Source organism: Peromyscus maniculatus, chromosome 2 (assembly GCF_049852395.1).
Source record: "Peromyscus maniculatus bairdii isolate BWxNUB_F1_BW_parent chromosome 2, HU_Pman_BW_mat_3.1, whole genome shotgun sequence".
Classification (NCBI taxonomy): Eukaryota; Metazoa; Chordata; class Mammalia; order Rodentia; family Cricetidae; genus Peromyscus; species Peromyscus maniculatus.
The window spans coordinates 113,113,319-113,129,663 of NC_134853.1; the positions used below are offsets into that span (position 1 = coordinate 113,113,319).

Genomic DNA, 16,345 nt, shown 5'->3' on the forward strand with positions numbered 1-16,345 from the left:
TGAGTACATACCATGTTTGTTTTTCTCCATCTAGGTTACTTCACTTAGAGAAGAGAAAATTAAAATTCTAGGAAACATGCTAAGATAATCATGGGACAGTAGTGTGTAGTGTGTTGTGTGTGTGTGCATGTGGGTGCATGTGTGCGTGCGTGCGTGCGTGTGTGTGTGTGTGTGTGTGTGTGTGTGTGTGTGTGTGTGTGTGTGTACAGGCTGGTGCCCATGCAGAGGACAGAGGTAGATGTGTGGCCTGCTCTACCACTCTGTTTTCTTGAGGCAGATATCTCACTTGCTGAAGGCCAGCGAGTCCCAAAAATCCTTCTCTTGCTGGAGGCCAGAAAGCCCCAAAGGATTAAGCACATGGTTTGGTCATGCATGAATTTTATTGTGTTTTCTTCTTTTCTTTTTTGAGACAGGATCTTATTATGTACCCTTCACTGGCTGGAACCCACTCTGTGTACCAGTCTGGCCTCCAACTCAGAAAGCCATGTGTCTGTGCTTTTGTGTGCTGGGATTAAAGTTATGTGGTATTATGCCTGGCTTTATAACATGGCTTTTAAGTGCTGAGAATTTGAATCCAGGTTCCATGTTTATAAAGCCAGTACGCTGACCCACTGAGCAATTTCTCCAACTCCTGCTGCTAACATTTCCACATGACAATCTTAGAAAATTTTCTCACTTGCCACCAATGATCAAGGATCCCATTTAACTTAGGAGATCCTAGTGAGGATATCCAGAAGTACTGAGACCTTGATAAACAACAAAAGCCAATTAATATAGCAAGATATATACATTTTAATTGTTTTTGTTTTTGTTTTTCGAGACAGGGTTTTTTCTGTGTGGCTTTGCTCCTATCCTGGAACTCGCTTTGGAGACCAGGCTGTCCTCGAACTCACAGAGATCCGCCTGCCTCTGCCTCCCGAGTGCTGGGATTAAAGGCATTCGCCACCACTGCCCAAAGAGATGGTTCAGCCGTTAAAGGCTAGGCTCACAACCAAAAACATTTTAATTTTTAAAATGTTCGTTCTGCATTAGAAAGGGGAAAAACTATCATTTTGGCACAGGGATCAATACATTATTCTTTTTTTTTTTTTTTTTTTTTTTTGGTTTTTCGAGACAGGGTTTCTCTGTGTAGCTTTGCGCCTTTCCTGGAGCTCACTTGGTAACCCAGGCTGGTCTCGAACTCACAGAGATCCGCCTGGCTCTGCCTCCCGAGTGCTGGGATTAAAGGCGTGCGCCACCACCGCCCGGCTTAATACATTATTCTTTATCTGTTGTGTTTTATACATCTGTAACATTGTGACTTTTCTGTAGATTAAGAAATTTCTATGAGAGTTGTGCTTAAACTTGTTTGAAACAATTATTGATATTGTTGGTTTTTCTTTAATCTAAACCACAAGATTTTTACTAGACTTATTCAATTTCAATATTATTTTTGTTCTCTATTATTTTATCAACATAGACATTATTCTCACTCAATTTTTTAAATTCTTTTATGGTTTTTACCAACAATAAAATACTTGCTTTCTGTTGGTGAAGTTTGTCCAGATACTCACTTCAACCATTTTTACCAGAAGTTTTTCAGGTTTCTTTTTCTTTCTTCTTTATAAGTAGCCTATAATAAGATTTTAAACTGGGCAGCAGTGGCACACACCTGTAATTCCAGTACTCGGGAGGCAGAACCAGGCAGATCTCTGTGGGTTCAAGACCAGCCTGGTCTACAGAGTGAGATCCAGGACAGGCACCAAGACTACACAGAGAAACCCTGTCTCAAAAAACAAACAAAAAATTTAAATAAATAAGTAAATAAAGATTTTAAATAATCTCATCTAATTATTTTCTTTTTCACACATTTATTTTATGTTTAATACTAATTGTGTTCTTATTCTCTGCATCTGATAGTGCCTTTTATTGCTTAGCTGCCTGTTTCTATTTGTTAAATAGTCCTTTAAATTTTCTAGGGCCAAGAAGACAAATTATAATTACATCAAAATATCGGTGATATTTTACCAATTCTTTAAGTGATTTGTTATCTGGTCATTTCAAAAGAGAAATTTTCTCTAAAATCTCTTGCATATTAGGATACTGTCCAGAGAGCTATATTTTTATTTTGTTTTTGTTTTTCAAGTAATGAATTTATTTTGAGAATTTTATTTGAGTACCGTATTTAAAATATTTCCTCTCTTCTCTTCCTTCCAATTTCTTCCACATTCCCCCACTCCTCAAATTAATAACCTCTTAATTATTATTATATAATATATATTATATTTAATTATGTATATTTTATGTATAATACATATATTATTATTTATATCCTGCTGATTTTAGTGTTACTAATGTTTGTATGTGTTTATTGCTGATTTCTGGGAATTGAATAACCTATTGGGGGTTGGTCTCTGGAGAAGACTGATGTTTCCTACCTTAGAAGCCACTAACAGCCTATATCTCTGAGAGCCATGTTTTTAAAGTCTACAAAGGGATGTATAAAAACTAGCCTGATATCAGTAGAAATTTATACATAATTGTATAATTCACAAAATCAACTATAATTGTATATGAGTATGCCTATCTACTCAGTGTTTAAAGTATATTAAAAATGATGAAATGAGGTTGGAGAAATGTCTCAACTGTTGAGAGCACTGACTTCTCTAGCAGAGGAACACAGTTCAGTTCTTTGCACCCATACAGGATCTCAGAATCACCTGTAATACCAATGCTAGAGTTTTTGCCCTCGTCTGGGTTCAGTGGGCATCAGATATGCAAGTGTTATGCATATAGACATATAGGCACCCATACATATATTATTTCAAGGATTTATTTTATGTTTATGCATGTATTGCCTACATGTATGTTATGTGCACTGCATGTGGGTCTAATGCCTCCAGAAGCCAGGACAAGTCTCTAGTTTTCTAGGAATTTGAATTATAAATGCTTATAATGTGAAATGTAGGTACTGGGAATAAAACCTTAGTCCTCAGAAAGAACAGCAAGCGCTCTTAACTAGGGAGCCATCTTTCCAGCCCCACATAATATTTTTTACTCTTAAAAATTGATGGAAATGCACTAGAAACTATTTTAAAAGGATTCACAGTTTAGATAGAGACCAGTAGATAGCAGAGGAAAGATTAGGGATAACATGCCAACACAATACATGGTTACCTACATTAGTTAGTTCACTATATCTACAACAACATACGGTGATGTGTACCTTCCTTCATTGTTCAGAAAATAGTACTAAATACAAAATAATAGTGTATTGTTCTGAAACAAACTCCATCACCACAAATTTTAACAGTTTTACTTTCTTGTGTATAGTTTTGTAATTAAAAGCAAAACAATGGAAAGATAATTATGCAATTCATGAATAAGAGTAACATATCAGAATAAGATGAGGAGGGGTGTGCCCTAAGTCATTGAGAAATGATAGGTGTCCCATAACAGTATCCTCTGAGTGTTACAATAAAATTTAATCACACAGAGATATCAATGCCCAGGTTCCGTTGAGACCATCCTATTCACCTAATGTCTCATTCACATAGAAGCGGCCCTAAGCAAGCACAAAGGGTTGTACAGCATGGAACAATTTGCAAACACCTGTACCCACTGCTGAATTAAGACTCCATTTACTATTTGCCTCATGCTGATAAACTGTGGTGCTTATTTTCTGAAACAAGCTTAGAGAATAAAAGGAAGCAAGGCAAAATGGAAAATTCAGGACTAGTATTTTTGGACTTTATTTTACACACACACACACACACATATATATATATGTGGTTAAGATATTATGATAAAGATTAAATATCTTTTACCTAGGAAATCACCTATACCTAACCTGATGTTAGATACGGAAACAGAAATAAAATAAACATAGAAAGAAAATGCTGATTTGTAAACGTGGAAGATGCCCTAATTACTGCCATTCATGAGAGTGACTAACAATGCATTTTTATTAGCACATGGCATATTGTCTCTTGTGTGTATTGCAGCATACCAGTTTACTTTCTGTATAACTCAGGGTAAATCATTTGCCCTCTCATGTCATCCGTTGTCTCAGGATGTCAGTAAGGATATTCACTGGAGAAACCCTAAGTTCTCTTCCAGTTTTAAGGTACTGTGATCTTATGACCATGCAGTAACTCAAGTCCCAGTTTGCAACTCTGACTCAACACTTGAAGGATTTCCTGTTTGAGACTGCGAACTTGATTTCAGGGTCTCCAAATCCTTTTGCTCATCATCTGTATCTACCACCCCCACTAATTCTTCAAGTTTCTTCTCCAAATATGTCTTCAATGTCCTTCGTATTACCTTCATTTTTCTCCGATGTGAGATACAAAAATGGAATCTAGAGCAGAGAAAGGACAATCCATACTTAATTGTAAGAAGCAATATTTGAAAAATAATTATATAGTTGGGATTTTTTTTGTTCCTGGATTGTTCTGTGTTCTCTTACATTCCATCTACTATTTGCATCAACTTCTGTCTAGTTCTTTCCCCATTTTCCATTAGAGAGGAAGGAGTTTGGACAATCTCTTTGGCAAAGGAATGCTTGGAGGGTGGAAAACTCACAGTAACACAGCACTTGCCAATATTACAGCTTCTGCTATCAATACCAGATACAGCGCAATCTCTCGATTTTCAGCCTTCTTTGGATTCTCATCTGGAAGGAGAAAAGGAAGTAATGGAAATGAGTTTGGAAGAAGAGTAATAGCAATTGGGAATCTTTATACAGAATGGACTCTGTTCAAATGATTTGGCCACCATTTATACAGAATGGACTCTGTTCAAATGAGTTGGTCACTATTCCCAGACTTCTTGTGTTAGACCCCTTCAAAAATTTTCTACTTGCCACCCTTTAACCTAATAATTTTTGCAGTGGAGTCCAGAGTCCAGCCCTACTCACTTCTCACCCACTCCATTGGCTTTGTTCTAAGTTATTCATGCTGATGTACATTTTACTCAACATTTTTACTTTTTTTTGTAAGCATTACTATAAGCTTTATTAAAAGCACTAGAAAAAAAGTCAATGGGCCATCTTGTTCCTTGATCCCTGTCCCCTCAAATTGCCATACTACAGCCTATGTCACCTTTACAATAGTCTCCTCTGAAACATCGGGTGGTCATGCGAAGACAGGTCCAACAGTCAAGGACAGGACCTTCAGTTACAACTGGCAAAGAAAAATATAATCATAAAAGGGATATGGCAAGAGTATTTCTTAGCTCATTATATAGATTAGATCTCAGACATTCCCAGGACTTTTAAGTTACATTTTTGTTCAGTCCTTCCTCTAGTAGTCAAGATTCTTAAAATTTGAAAGATTATAAATATTTGGCTCTTTGTGGATGAAGTGGAGCAATGATTTCATAGCTTATGTTGGAGCAGTAGGTTGGAGAGGCATGAGCACTCCTTCAAACTGTACAGTGTATAAAATCTTATAAAGCTTAACTTTGTCATCAGATATTATTCATATTTCCTCTACAGCTCTAAGAATTGGGTTCAAAGTTAACTAGTGGGAGAGAAGAGCAAACAGAGAAAGGAGATGGGAAAATATGGGCTGAAACCTCAAGGCGTCACATGTACTGTACTCACTGCAATCTTCTGAACAAGCTAAAAGAGAATCAGAAAGATCTAATGAGCTTAAAATCAACTTCACAGGTGTCATATTTATAGGTACATTGTCCCTATTATACATTCATTTCTCACTACAACTGGGTCCACTGTCACCTGAACCCCCGCTTCTCTTCTCATCCCTTCGTTCCTGTTCTCTGACATACACTCAATGTTGTTAGGTAGAAATGTCTTATTACCAACTGCAGCGAAGTTCTTCAGCGTTTCTTTCAGTTGGGATTCCAGGTGTTGGCGAACACTAAGAAACTTGCCTTGGGTGATAAAGACACCTAAAAAGGAAATGGAAAGGATACCAGAAATTAGGGTGATTGTTTCAGAATTTAATTTGCTTTACTCTCCGCAGAAAATTTTCTCAGATCTGTTTACCTGTTGGTACCATACAACTGTTGACAGTGAAACCATTATCTTACCTTTCCATGTTTCATTGCCCAGTTTATAAAGTTCCTCCTTGAGCCATACTCTCAATTTGACAACATTTCGAACATCTATAGAGGAAGGAGAAAGGTTCATGTGTGGTAGGAAATTATCACATCTTTGAAGGATGTGGAGTGGACCCAGGTGTTTTCTTCCATACCCCCCTTCTCCCTTTAGCCGCCCAAATTCTCAGGACTCCAGCTTCCCTCACCCAACAACCGAAGCATCTTATCCTTGTGGGAGACTTTGGAGCTTAAGTGGGTTATCTCCTTATGCTGCCTGTCAAGCAGTTGAGTTCTCCCAGGAACTTCTACAGGTACCAGCTTTCCCAACAATGTCCTAACATCCTCTATGAATTTGGGGTCACACTCCAAACAGCCTTTGACCCCATGAAAGGCTGCCAGGGACAGAGGCAAAAGCAGAAGTACCCATAGGTCACCCATCTCTTTGTCCCAACCCTTCTCCACAACACTGGTTGTCCTGGCAACTGGTTCACTTAGTTCTTTTTTCTTCAGAAATCCAGGAATGAGATCTTTGTCTTGGATGTTCTGAGTATACTTTTCCTTCCTTTTCCATCCAGATTTTAGGGAATCGCATTTCCCTAAGGATATTCAGTAGTTTTTTCACTTTTATCCTTCATTCCAGAGAGAGGAAACTGCTGGCTGGGGAGCAGTTACCTGAGTTCTGAGTGTAGAACACAGAGAAAAAAGCCTTGAGCTCATACAAGCAGAGTTCTGTGCAGGGAGATATCTAGAGAAGGTTTCTTTAGCTCTCTGCTTATATGATGTATCTGTTCTGTCTGATACTGAAGCAGTTTCGAGAAAAGTGGATGTTGGAAGAGATCTCATAAGACCTTAGAGTTTAACCCATATTTAACTTCTAGGAGGTAAGATATGCCAAAAATATTTGAATTGTTTGGGTTCCCTTTCCTTATTGCCAGCAATGTTATTTTAACATAAGTAATGGACAATTATAAACAGTAATACTTGATAGATTTTCTATAATTTGTAACCTATAAGAAATTTTAGAATACACTTGTTTGTGGGATAATTACTTCAGCCATTTTAAAAACATTTTTATGATATTCTTCTCAGCAGATCTGGACCTTGGAGCTACATATAGGAATTGAAGGGTACACAGTGATAAGTGAGAATGCAGTAATGCTTAGGGTCCCTGAGCAGATACAGCCTCAAATACTGATGCTACAATATTTCATATGTAAAAATGTAACCACAATTATCATGGGTTGCTGTCTTGGACAACTTAGATGAAACACAGACAATTAGATATTTTCTTTACATTGTGAGATCTTTGATACAAAAAGTGCTCTGAGTTCTTTGAAGGAATTAAGTCTGCTGTTTCTAAGGTGATTGGTTACATTATTTATTTATTTATTATTTATGTAGTTTTTATATTCCAGAAAGCAGGAAAGGCTGATAATAAAATTTAGAGAGCTAAGATACCATGTAGTCAAGGAGTGGGGATTTGTGAGGGAAGTTAAAAGAACTACTAATTATATTGCTACCATATGTACAAGTACTGTACTAGACTTTCAGATAAATGATCGTAAGCCTTCATAACAGAACATTGCTTTGAGAAGCTGCCATGTCCATTTTATAGACAAGAAACTACAGATCAGAAGTGAAGCCATATAATTTACTGGTTTTGGGTCAGGGTTCAAATTCATGTTCATTTGGCTCCAAATTCTGTATGATCCACGATCTCACAACAGCCACATTTTGAGATAAAACAGAATATAATTGTTTGGAATTTGGCAGTTCAGGAGGTGAAAGCTAGTTCAAATTATTTTAATAAACTTTGGCACGTAAAAGTTTACATCCTTTTAACTAGACAATCTCATCCTTAAGAAATCAAACAAAGAGCTGTCGAGTGTTGAAGTCTGATGTCAAGGCAGCTAATGGAATCCACTGATCTCTAGGAAACAAATTTAGGTACTAGTGTGTTAAGGATATTGGTGGCCTTGAGTTTCAATATGAGAATAACCTGTTGTAGCATATGTGAAAACAATTATAATTATCTTGGAACAGTTCTTAGAGTTTTATAACTATAAAATTTGAACTTTGGGAAAGGGGAGTTGTCTAGAAATTGATAATGAAATAACAAGCACATTGATTAAAATAATAATACTCTTGTCTGTAATGTCAATTCTTAAACCCAAATGTTGGATTGCATATGTTAATATTAGTTTGGATATTGTATGAAAGAAATATGGTTTAGCATCTTTGCAAACTTTTGGACTTGCTAGCTATTTACTCTGTGTTTGCTTGAAGTAGGATAGCAGATACAAACTAATGTACATATCTATATTCTAATAAACATTTATTTATGGTTTTGTGATTCATACACAAAATGGATCTTGGGTGGACATATATATTCATGAGCCTATGCATAGTACTAATTGGAAGCTCGAAAGGAGTGAGATCCTGCCTAGTACCTTAAATATGACCAAGAACTCCTAGTTAGGCAGGTCATACACTATTGTGGATAACCAACTATTGTTATTTAGCTAAACTGACTGATAATCAAACTTCCTTTTAAATATTTGTCCTTTTACTTGAAGGTTAGTGTGCCCACACACCTCCAGCCCTTATCAGAGAAGCTTCCTACTGTAGTGGACAGTGATTATTACAGAAACTCACAACTAGTCAAAGTACAAATACTAAGGAATTGTAGATTTCTCAGCCACAAATGAAGCATTACACCATACCTCCAAGACTGAAGGATCATTAAGAAAGAGGGATTAGCCAGGCGGTGGTGGCACACACCTTTAATCCCAGCACTCAGGAGGCAGAGGTAGGAGGATCTCTGTGAGTTCGAGGCCAGCCTGGTCTATAAAGTGAGTTCCAGGAAAGGCACAAAGCTACACAGAGAAACCCTGTCTCGAACAAAAAAAAAAGAGAGAGATTAGTAAGATTGTAAGAGGCAGAGAAGTTGGGGAGAATTGCTGTGAAATAGTGTTTTCTAGAAATGACAGACCCACAGCAGTTATGACCTAATAGATTGTGGGGCTGCCTGCAGAAGAACTGAACATGATCAAGCCAGTTAACATTAAGCAAGGATGGGGTAGGGCCCACATGACAAGACCCATTAGATGAGAGCTATTAGCAATTTATAGCTGCCAGGCAAGGAAGAGTCTACTACCTTCATAGGTGTTGCCTTTTGTAGAGTGCCCATGCGCCAGTGAATGGCCTGCCCCCACACACATACTGGCAGCTCTAATTATACTCAATGGATTATGAAAAACATATGTAGTTGGGAAAAGATCTACTGGTGTGGGAACTGTTGGAGATGATAAGGGTTAGTAAGACCTAAATACACTGTATGCATATATGAAATCCTCAGAATATAGATACATTTTTAAAAGGGATATGAAGTTGAGAAGGGGTTGTGCTGAGTAAAAATCATCGAGGAAGTTAAGGAGGAGTGTGGGTTAGAGATGCTTAAACACATTTCATAATGTGCAAAAATGCAAAGAAATAAAAAAAAATGTCAACAAATAAAATGAAATGAGGAATCTGAATGGGCCATGGTAAGGGTGTGATGTTTCAGTTAAGAAGAAAGTACGTGTTGGTGAGATGAATCATTACATTTAAATTGTTGTTACGAATTATAACAGGAGGTTAGGAATTTCATCAAGATTGAGGGTCCTATTTATGGTTTGGGCTTACCTGAAATAGGGGTGATCAAAGACAGAAAGAGATTACTTCAAAGACTCTTCATCATGTTAACTATTGTTTACATTTACTTCCAGAATATTATATTTTTGTGTTTTTCTAAATGCACATGTGAGTGTGTGTGTGTGTGTGTGTGTGTGTGTGTGTGTGCGCGCGCGCGCCTGCGTACACATGCACAGGCACATGATTTGGGGAGTATGAAAATTATTGCATTAAATATAGTAAACAGGAATTTTTCAATTTACATATTCCAAAATTAAATCATTCTTAGCTTAAATATATCCACCAACATGAATTCTAGAACCACCATAAATCAGTTTTCTAAATGGTGAAATTTCTAGATAAAAATATGAAATGGTTTTCAATTGCAGCTCTTTGAGAATTTCACGATAAAAAGTACTCTAAAGTAGTCTCTCTCTTCTCCCTTCACAAAAGACCTTGAAAAAGCATGCATTGACCACTTTTCATTTATGCCAAGTTCGGTTCTGTGTCTGAAGGGCATATGCAATAAATTGCTCATACACTATCTCATTTGCAGCTTCAATTTTATGAGCTCCCGTAAAACAATTACCATATATACATTATACAATAAATGGGCAAACAAAGTGGCTGCAAACAATATGGAAAAGTCAATAATTAATTTCAGATTTCTAACTGTAGCAGAGACACTGGATCTTTCCCTTCTATTCAAAAGAGACAGTTCCTTTGTTAGGATTATGCATGCATGTTAATTCACTGCTGTGTGGTTTCTCTTTTTCCAAAGCTTGTCGAAGGTCTAATTTATGTGCAAGACTGGAAGCTGTTTAAACGGATAATATGCCTCCTTCGTGAGAGATACCACCCCTTTATGCTCCATTAAATTCAGCTGTTGACTCTATAAGCTACATACCAATTATTTCTCTCCAGAAACAGCAGCATAGTTTTTCCCCCAACAAAGGACAACAGATTATTGTGGGCTGCTATTAATCTCCACACAGTCTACAAAAAAACTCACAGGACAGTAGGGAGAAAACAATTGAGCTGCCATTTTAACATTTTTGAAATATCATATAAAGCAATAAAAAGAGTATGTTGTCTGATTGCAATACTCCTAATTTGTTTCCTACATCTCCCAAATAGGCACACTCTAAAGTTAATCAAGAGTGGCTTGCTGATGCTGAAGCCCTGCCTGCAGATGAGTGAATCAGGGCTTAACCTGGTCATTCTTGGTTTTCCCATAGCATCATTGTGACTAGTCTCTGAAAACACAACTATGTAAAACAATTGAATGGAAAAGGAAGCAAATGCATGTTGCAATAGGAAATTGAGGTTGGGCTTTGTTACGAGTCAGATAGCTCCCACACCTCCAGCACTGGAGGTTCCACACAGTCAAGGCCTGGGGAAATAGTCTCTTCTAATAGACACTTTGGAAGAAGATGGAAATGGCATTTCCCCCCAATATTCCACTGGAATGTGTTATATATTAATAATAAGCTGTGATTATTTATATACTTATTCTGGTATAAATTCTGGAAGGATGGATTTCCCAAATTGACTTAACCAGTTCATGGCTGACACTTTGTTCTGTGGAAAACTTTCCCCATTTGTTTGAAGATACCAAAATACCTATTCACAAACAAGAGGAGCATTAGTTTAGGAGCAAAATAAAGAGGAGTAACTAAAATAAACATACTTATATAAAAGTGTGCATATGTGTTTGTGTGGGAGAGAGGAAGGGAGGTAGGGAGGTAGAGGGGGGGGCAGGCTAGTGAAGAAACAAAAAAGTACTATTAAGAACACAAAGGATTTATATTAAACCACAGACAGCCCTTAGTATATAGGGGCCTCCAGCACAAAAATTTTATTCCAGTGTCCTTCCTAATGGTGCTCCCCAACATGACCTCTTCTAAACCATACATGCACAATAAATACTTGCTAATCATAAATTGGATTGAAACTCCTGAAATGTTTTGGTTGGAAAATGAGTAAGTAAAACAAAATTAAATAAATAACTAAATTACCTCCTTTTTATTTTTAAATTCTACTCCTTAGGCTTATGGACCAAAATTAATGGTCATAGTTTTCAAACAGTTCCCTTTACTCCAAGTAATTCAGTACTGTTACTTTAAATTCCAGCCTATATTACGATGACTGAAGTGCTAGTATATTCTTCGGTTTGAACTGGCCCATTATCATTAAACTCAATAATGCTATACATTGAAAAGTACTTATTTAGCAATTTGTCGTGTGTGTGTGTGTGTGTGTGTGTGTGTGTGTGTGTGTGTGTGCGCGCGCGCATGTGGTTGGTTGGTTACATGCATGGTGTGTGCAGGTAGCTTATGTGCACATACCCATGTGCCTATGTGGAGGTCAGAGGAAAGACCTCACGCATTATACTAATAGCTACAACTGGCCACTGAAGGTGTATTTAAAACACAGGAATCCTAAACTCTGTAAGTTTTGGCTTCTTAAAACCCCTCCAGCTTTTGAAGAAACAATTTAGCTGTATGACCACTTCCAGGGTCAACTGTCAAGAGACAAAGGTGGACACAGTAAGGAGACAAAGAGACTCATGGGAAATAGGTTTTGATGCCATCATTTGAATGAACCACTGGATATAGTTCTCCCAGAAACCTGCTTTACCTTCTTTGCATGTTTCCACAGCATGCAACTACCATACAATAATATTCACAGTCAGTGTCTATTATTCCTTGAAGGTAGACTATTTTGAATTAGCATTGCTCTGTGTGCATTCTTAAATGCAAATTGAGGTTGTAGAAGAAGGGTATATGTGTACTGGGAACCAAGAGATTGGCAGATTTGAATTTGTAATTCTGCTTCTCAAGGTACATCTGATGGACAGGTGCATGGGGGTTTGATTACTTGGAAGAAGCAGTTTAATTGTGGATGACATGTGTTTCCCACAAAGGCAAAGGTTAAACAATTAAACAAAATATGGCATTGACCTATGCAGCAATTCCAATTACAAGACTACTCCAGAAAATTTGGTAATGGATAGTGTAGTAGAATTTACTGAGTGTTGCTGTAGTAAAATATGTAAAAATCACATTTACTATTCAGTATTAATTGCTAACTAGTTTGACAATGAATCATAAATATAACATTCAATAGAAACATTCAAAATAAAGATGTGGTCAAATTATAACTTCGGTATTAAAGGTAAATGGAGATCACCTAGTTCATCTTAGTCTGAAATAAAACTTTTAGTAATTCAACAATGAGCAAATGAATTGTACCATTTTCATTGATATATTTAATATATGAATTATTTATGAAGAAATAGGTCTGCTTTTAAAGGCTGATGCTTGTACAAATAACTTTCTTATGGATTTACTGAAAAATTTAGCAAAGAGTTTAGAGCTACAATACACAGTACTCCAGGCTGACAAGATGTCTTAGTAAGCGTGCTTTCGGCAAACCCTGGCTTCAGTTCCCAGGGCACACACAGTAAAAGAATAGACCAGACTTTTGTTAGCTATCCTCTGACTGCCACATTGTAGTGATGCATGCATACATATACATGCATGCATACATATTTTTGGAATAACAAAAATATCATAAAAATTAAACTGCACAATATTTCTGATGTCAGATGAATTACAGACTCTTTTTAGAATTAATATGTCATTTTATTCTCATTGCTATTCCTTGGGGAAATTTGTGGTCTCTGTTTAGTGAGCGATGAAAACCGAGAAAAGGGGAAAAAAAGAGTTAAAGTTTCAATTTCTTGGGAGGGCTAGGTTTTTAGTTATATTCTATAGGATCTCAGTACTGACATATACTAATGCAGATTTCACTTTACTTCCAACATCCAATAGAGATGACTAGATCAAGAAGGGTGGCAACTAAGAGAGCAAGGCATCTTTAACTTTGCTTAGATGACAGAGAACCTATAATAGAGAAAGTGAAGTAATTGCCTATTATACTAATAGTGTCATAAAACAACAGTCATGTTGTAACAAACATATCTTGAATGCATTTCTGCATCCATTGGTTCCTGGTAACATTAGTAGGCTAACAAAAAGTTCAAATGATGTATCATATTCACATGGTCTTTGGTATGTATGATAAATAGAAGCTTTGTGGATGTTGCTGTTACATTGAAATATCCAATACTTTTCCCCAATATATTATATAAGTGACTCAGAAACACAGAGTATAATCAGTCCTTTGCATAGAAATAACAAATGCTCTGAAGTATAAATCACATGATCCTGGAGAAGTCAGTTTCATCTATTGCGAATAAAGTGCTATATTTTTACATGGCCATAATAATAAAATATGTCTTATAAGGCCCTTGTGAGCATTAGTGAGATGATGATACATTAACAACAAAACTGATATTTCTTAAATGGGAGGATTTAGTAAATGTCAGTTTTTTGTTTTCAAATAAAATAGACTTCTTCCATCCCCATTTTGTTACCACGAGATACAGTACACCACACTGAGTCTATTAAGGCTTAACTTCTTCACATTCAATGATGGTCTCAGTTTCTTGTCATTTTTCTCAAACATGACTATTTTAGGGATTAACTGAATATATATATATATATATATATATATATATATATATATATATATGCTTTATGAAGATTGAATTAGGAGGTGTGACAACATGATAACACCTTCACAACAAAACCCAGTGGTTTTCCTATTTTATATTTCACTGACTCCACCACATCTGGCAGAAGTTGCCTACCTTTTCCAACCTCGAAACATTTACTTTATCCCCTCAATTTTCTTTTTGTACTCCTCCTTTTTAGCTGCACTAGCTTTTTGTACCTTCAGCAAAATATAGTTTTTCTTTTGTCTCCATAAACATAATACCACAGGACTCCTCTTCATCCTTTCCCCAATCTATTTAACCTCAACTCCTCCTGTGTCACTGGTCTTAGCTCCCTGTTGTGATAGCCCAGCCCAAGATCAGTAACTGTCCTCCTAAAATATCCCCAGTAGAGTTTGGCAATGTCTCAACAATCAGTGATTTTCTTAGTGTCCTGAAAAAAATTTAGCAAACTATGCCCAGCCCCATTTTTATATGAGATATTAATACAGGCATAATTGAGCTGCACTATCAGACCCCATTAAAATGAGAAACCTACCTCAATTCTTGGTTTTAGGGTTTTGGAAAGCAATAAGTACTCTCTGAGGACAAACTAAGCAATTTTAGCCTAGTTTTCTTATAGTAGAGAACATTAGGGCATTTAATTTACACCACCCTCTTCCTCATCCACTTGCCTCATGAAATATTTACTTCCCACTCATAGTGTGCAGAATGCTAACTTTTCTGAACTAATAAGGATATGCGATCATAGGGCATATATAACATTATTTCTAGCTGTGAATTTATGCATTCTCAGTTCTATCTCTATTCCTTGCAATATCTTTGATTCTTTTTACATTCTTTTTATTAGTAATTATGATCTTTGTTTTTTGGTCTCTAGACCTTCTACCTTCTTCATTTATTTCCTGCTTATAACAACATCGTTACAACTCTCTTTCCCTATTTGATAGTTGGGGATCTATTAAGTGTTTACCAAATTTAACCAAACTTCCTGTGTGAACTTGAACATCAAATCTGTTGGGCTCTCCAGTGGTTATACAGCTGGGTACCATGCAGATTAAAACTACTGTAAGATTTCTGTATTACCCTAGTCAGAATGGCCACCATCAAGAATATAAATACCAGCCGGGCATGGTAGCACAAGCCATTAATCCCAGCACTCCAGAGGCAGAGGCAGGCAAATTTCTGCAAGTTTGACGTCAGTCTGGTCTACAGAGTGAGATCTAGGACAGGTACCAAAACTACACAAAGAAAGCCTGTCTTGAAAAACCAAAAAAAGAAATATATATATAAATGCCAACTAATTCTGGCATACTTGTATACTGATGGAGGAGGTGTAAACTAGTGAAGCCAATCTGAAGATAAATCTAGAGTCTCCTTAAAAATTAGAAAAGAATGTACCATATGACATAGCCATTCCACTCCTGGGTATATACCCTAAAGAATATATATTCTACAACATAGATATCTATGTTCATGTAATCTCTATTCACAATAACGACTAGATTTTAGCTATTATATGAATTGTATTGAGGAAATAAAGGCCCCTTTGTAACATATTTGATAATTTTGGTTCTAATTTTCAATCAGTCTAGAAGAAGACACTTTAATGCTATCAGTTGAAAATTTACATATAAGTCTACATTGAAGAATTATATTTATATCCAAATGTATCTGTTCTTTGGTAAATTACTACTTAGCATTTACTAAATGTTGAGTCATATAATATGCTAAAATAACTAGCTAGTATTAACTATCTGATATACTAAATGACACTTCATTTTATATATTTAAGGGACTGAATTAATAACTTCAACTTATTTCATAATGCAACATTCCCCAGGCAGAATAGTTACTAGAAACAAAATCATCTCATTTATTCATTTTTTAAAAAAATAGTTTATGATGAGAGTGTGCATCATGGCTAGGATAAATGCAAACACTTAGTATTCCTACAGTCTTTTGGTTTGACTTTACATAGACAGTCTTTGAATCTATAGTATCAGTGGGGAGGTAAATTGCAAAGAGAAAACAAACTTGCTCAAAGAA

General features: G+C 36.3%; 1 protein-coding gene and 1 long non-coding RNA gene across 8 annotated transcripts in view; one reads left to right on the top strand and one right to left on the bottom strand.

Annotated features, from left to right (window-relative positions):
* LOC121827292 (uncharacterized) overlaps positions 1-16,345 on the top strand; it is a 301,492-nt gene that overhangs the window by 183,686 nt on the left and 101,461 nt on the right. For 3 of the 6 annotated variants that reach the window (XR_013049195.1, XR_013049197.1, XR_013049196.1), the window contains exon 1: positions 6,474-6,923. The exons of 1 other annotated variant lie outside the window; for it this stretch is intronic. This is a non-coding gene — a long non-coding RNA (uncharacterized LOC121827292). Of the gene's footprint in view, positions 1-6,473; positions 6,924-16,345 lie in introns of those variants that run through there. 2 more of the 6 variants (XR_013049199.1, XR_013049198.1) reach the window with 1 other exon arrangement.
* Positions 3,927-6,727, bottom strand: Izumo3 (IZUMO family member 3). 2 transcript variants are annotated; one of them, XM_042271407.2, is made up of 7 exons: positions 6,249-6,727; positions 6,034-6,108; positions 5,803-5,892; positions 5,585-5,602; positions 5,082-5,162; positions 4,581-4,654; positions 3,927-4,339 (listed from the first exon to the last, which is right to left on the bottom strand). In XM_042271407.2, exons 1-7 carry the CDS (start codon positions 6,478-6,480, stop codon positions 4,259-4,261), a joined length of 651 nt encoding a protein of 216 aa, XP_042127341.1. In that variant the 5' UTR covers positions 6,481-6,727; the 3' UTR covers positions 3,927-4,258. The 2 variants fall into 2 exon arrangements, with proteins under 2 accessions (XP_042127341.1, XP_042127340.1); XM_042271406.2 differs by having other exon boundaries at positions 4,564-4,654; positions 6,249-6,725.

Excerpts from the sequence above, each read along its gene's own strand:
- Izumo3 (XM_042271406.2), bottom strand. The coding sequence starts at position 6,480 with ATGGGTGACCTATGGGTACTTCTGCTTTTGCCTCTGTCCCTGGCAGCC. Across the intron at positions 6,109-6,248 it reads TAAGATGCTTCGGTTGTTGG|ATGTTCGAAATGTTGTCAAA; the intron begins GTGAGGGAAGCT and ends CTTCCTCTATAG. Across the intron at positions 5,893-6,033 it reads GGGCAATGAAACATGGAAAG|GTGTCTTTATCACCCAAGGC; the intron begins GTAAGATAATGG and ends TTTCCTTTTTAG.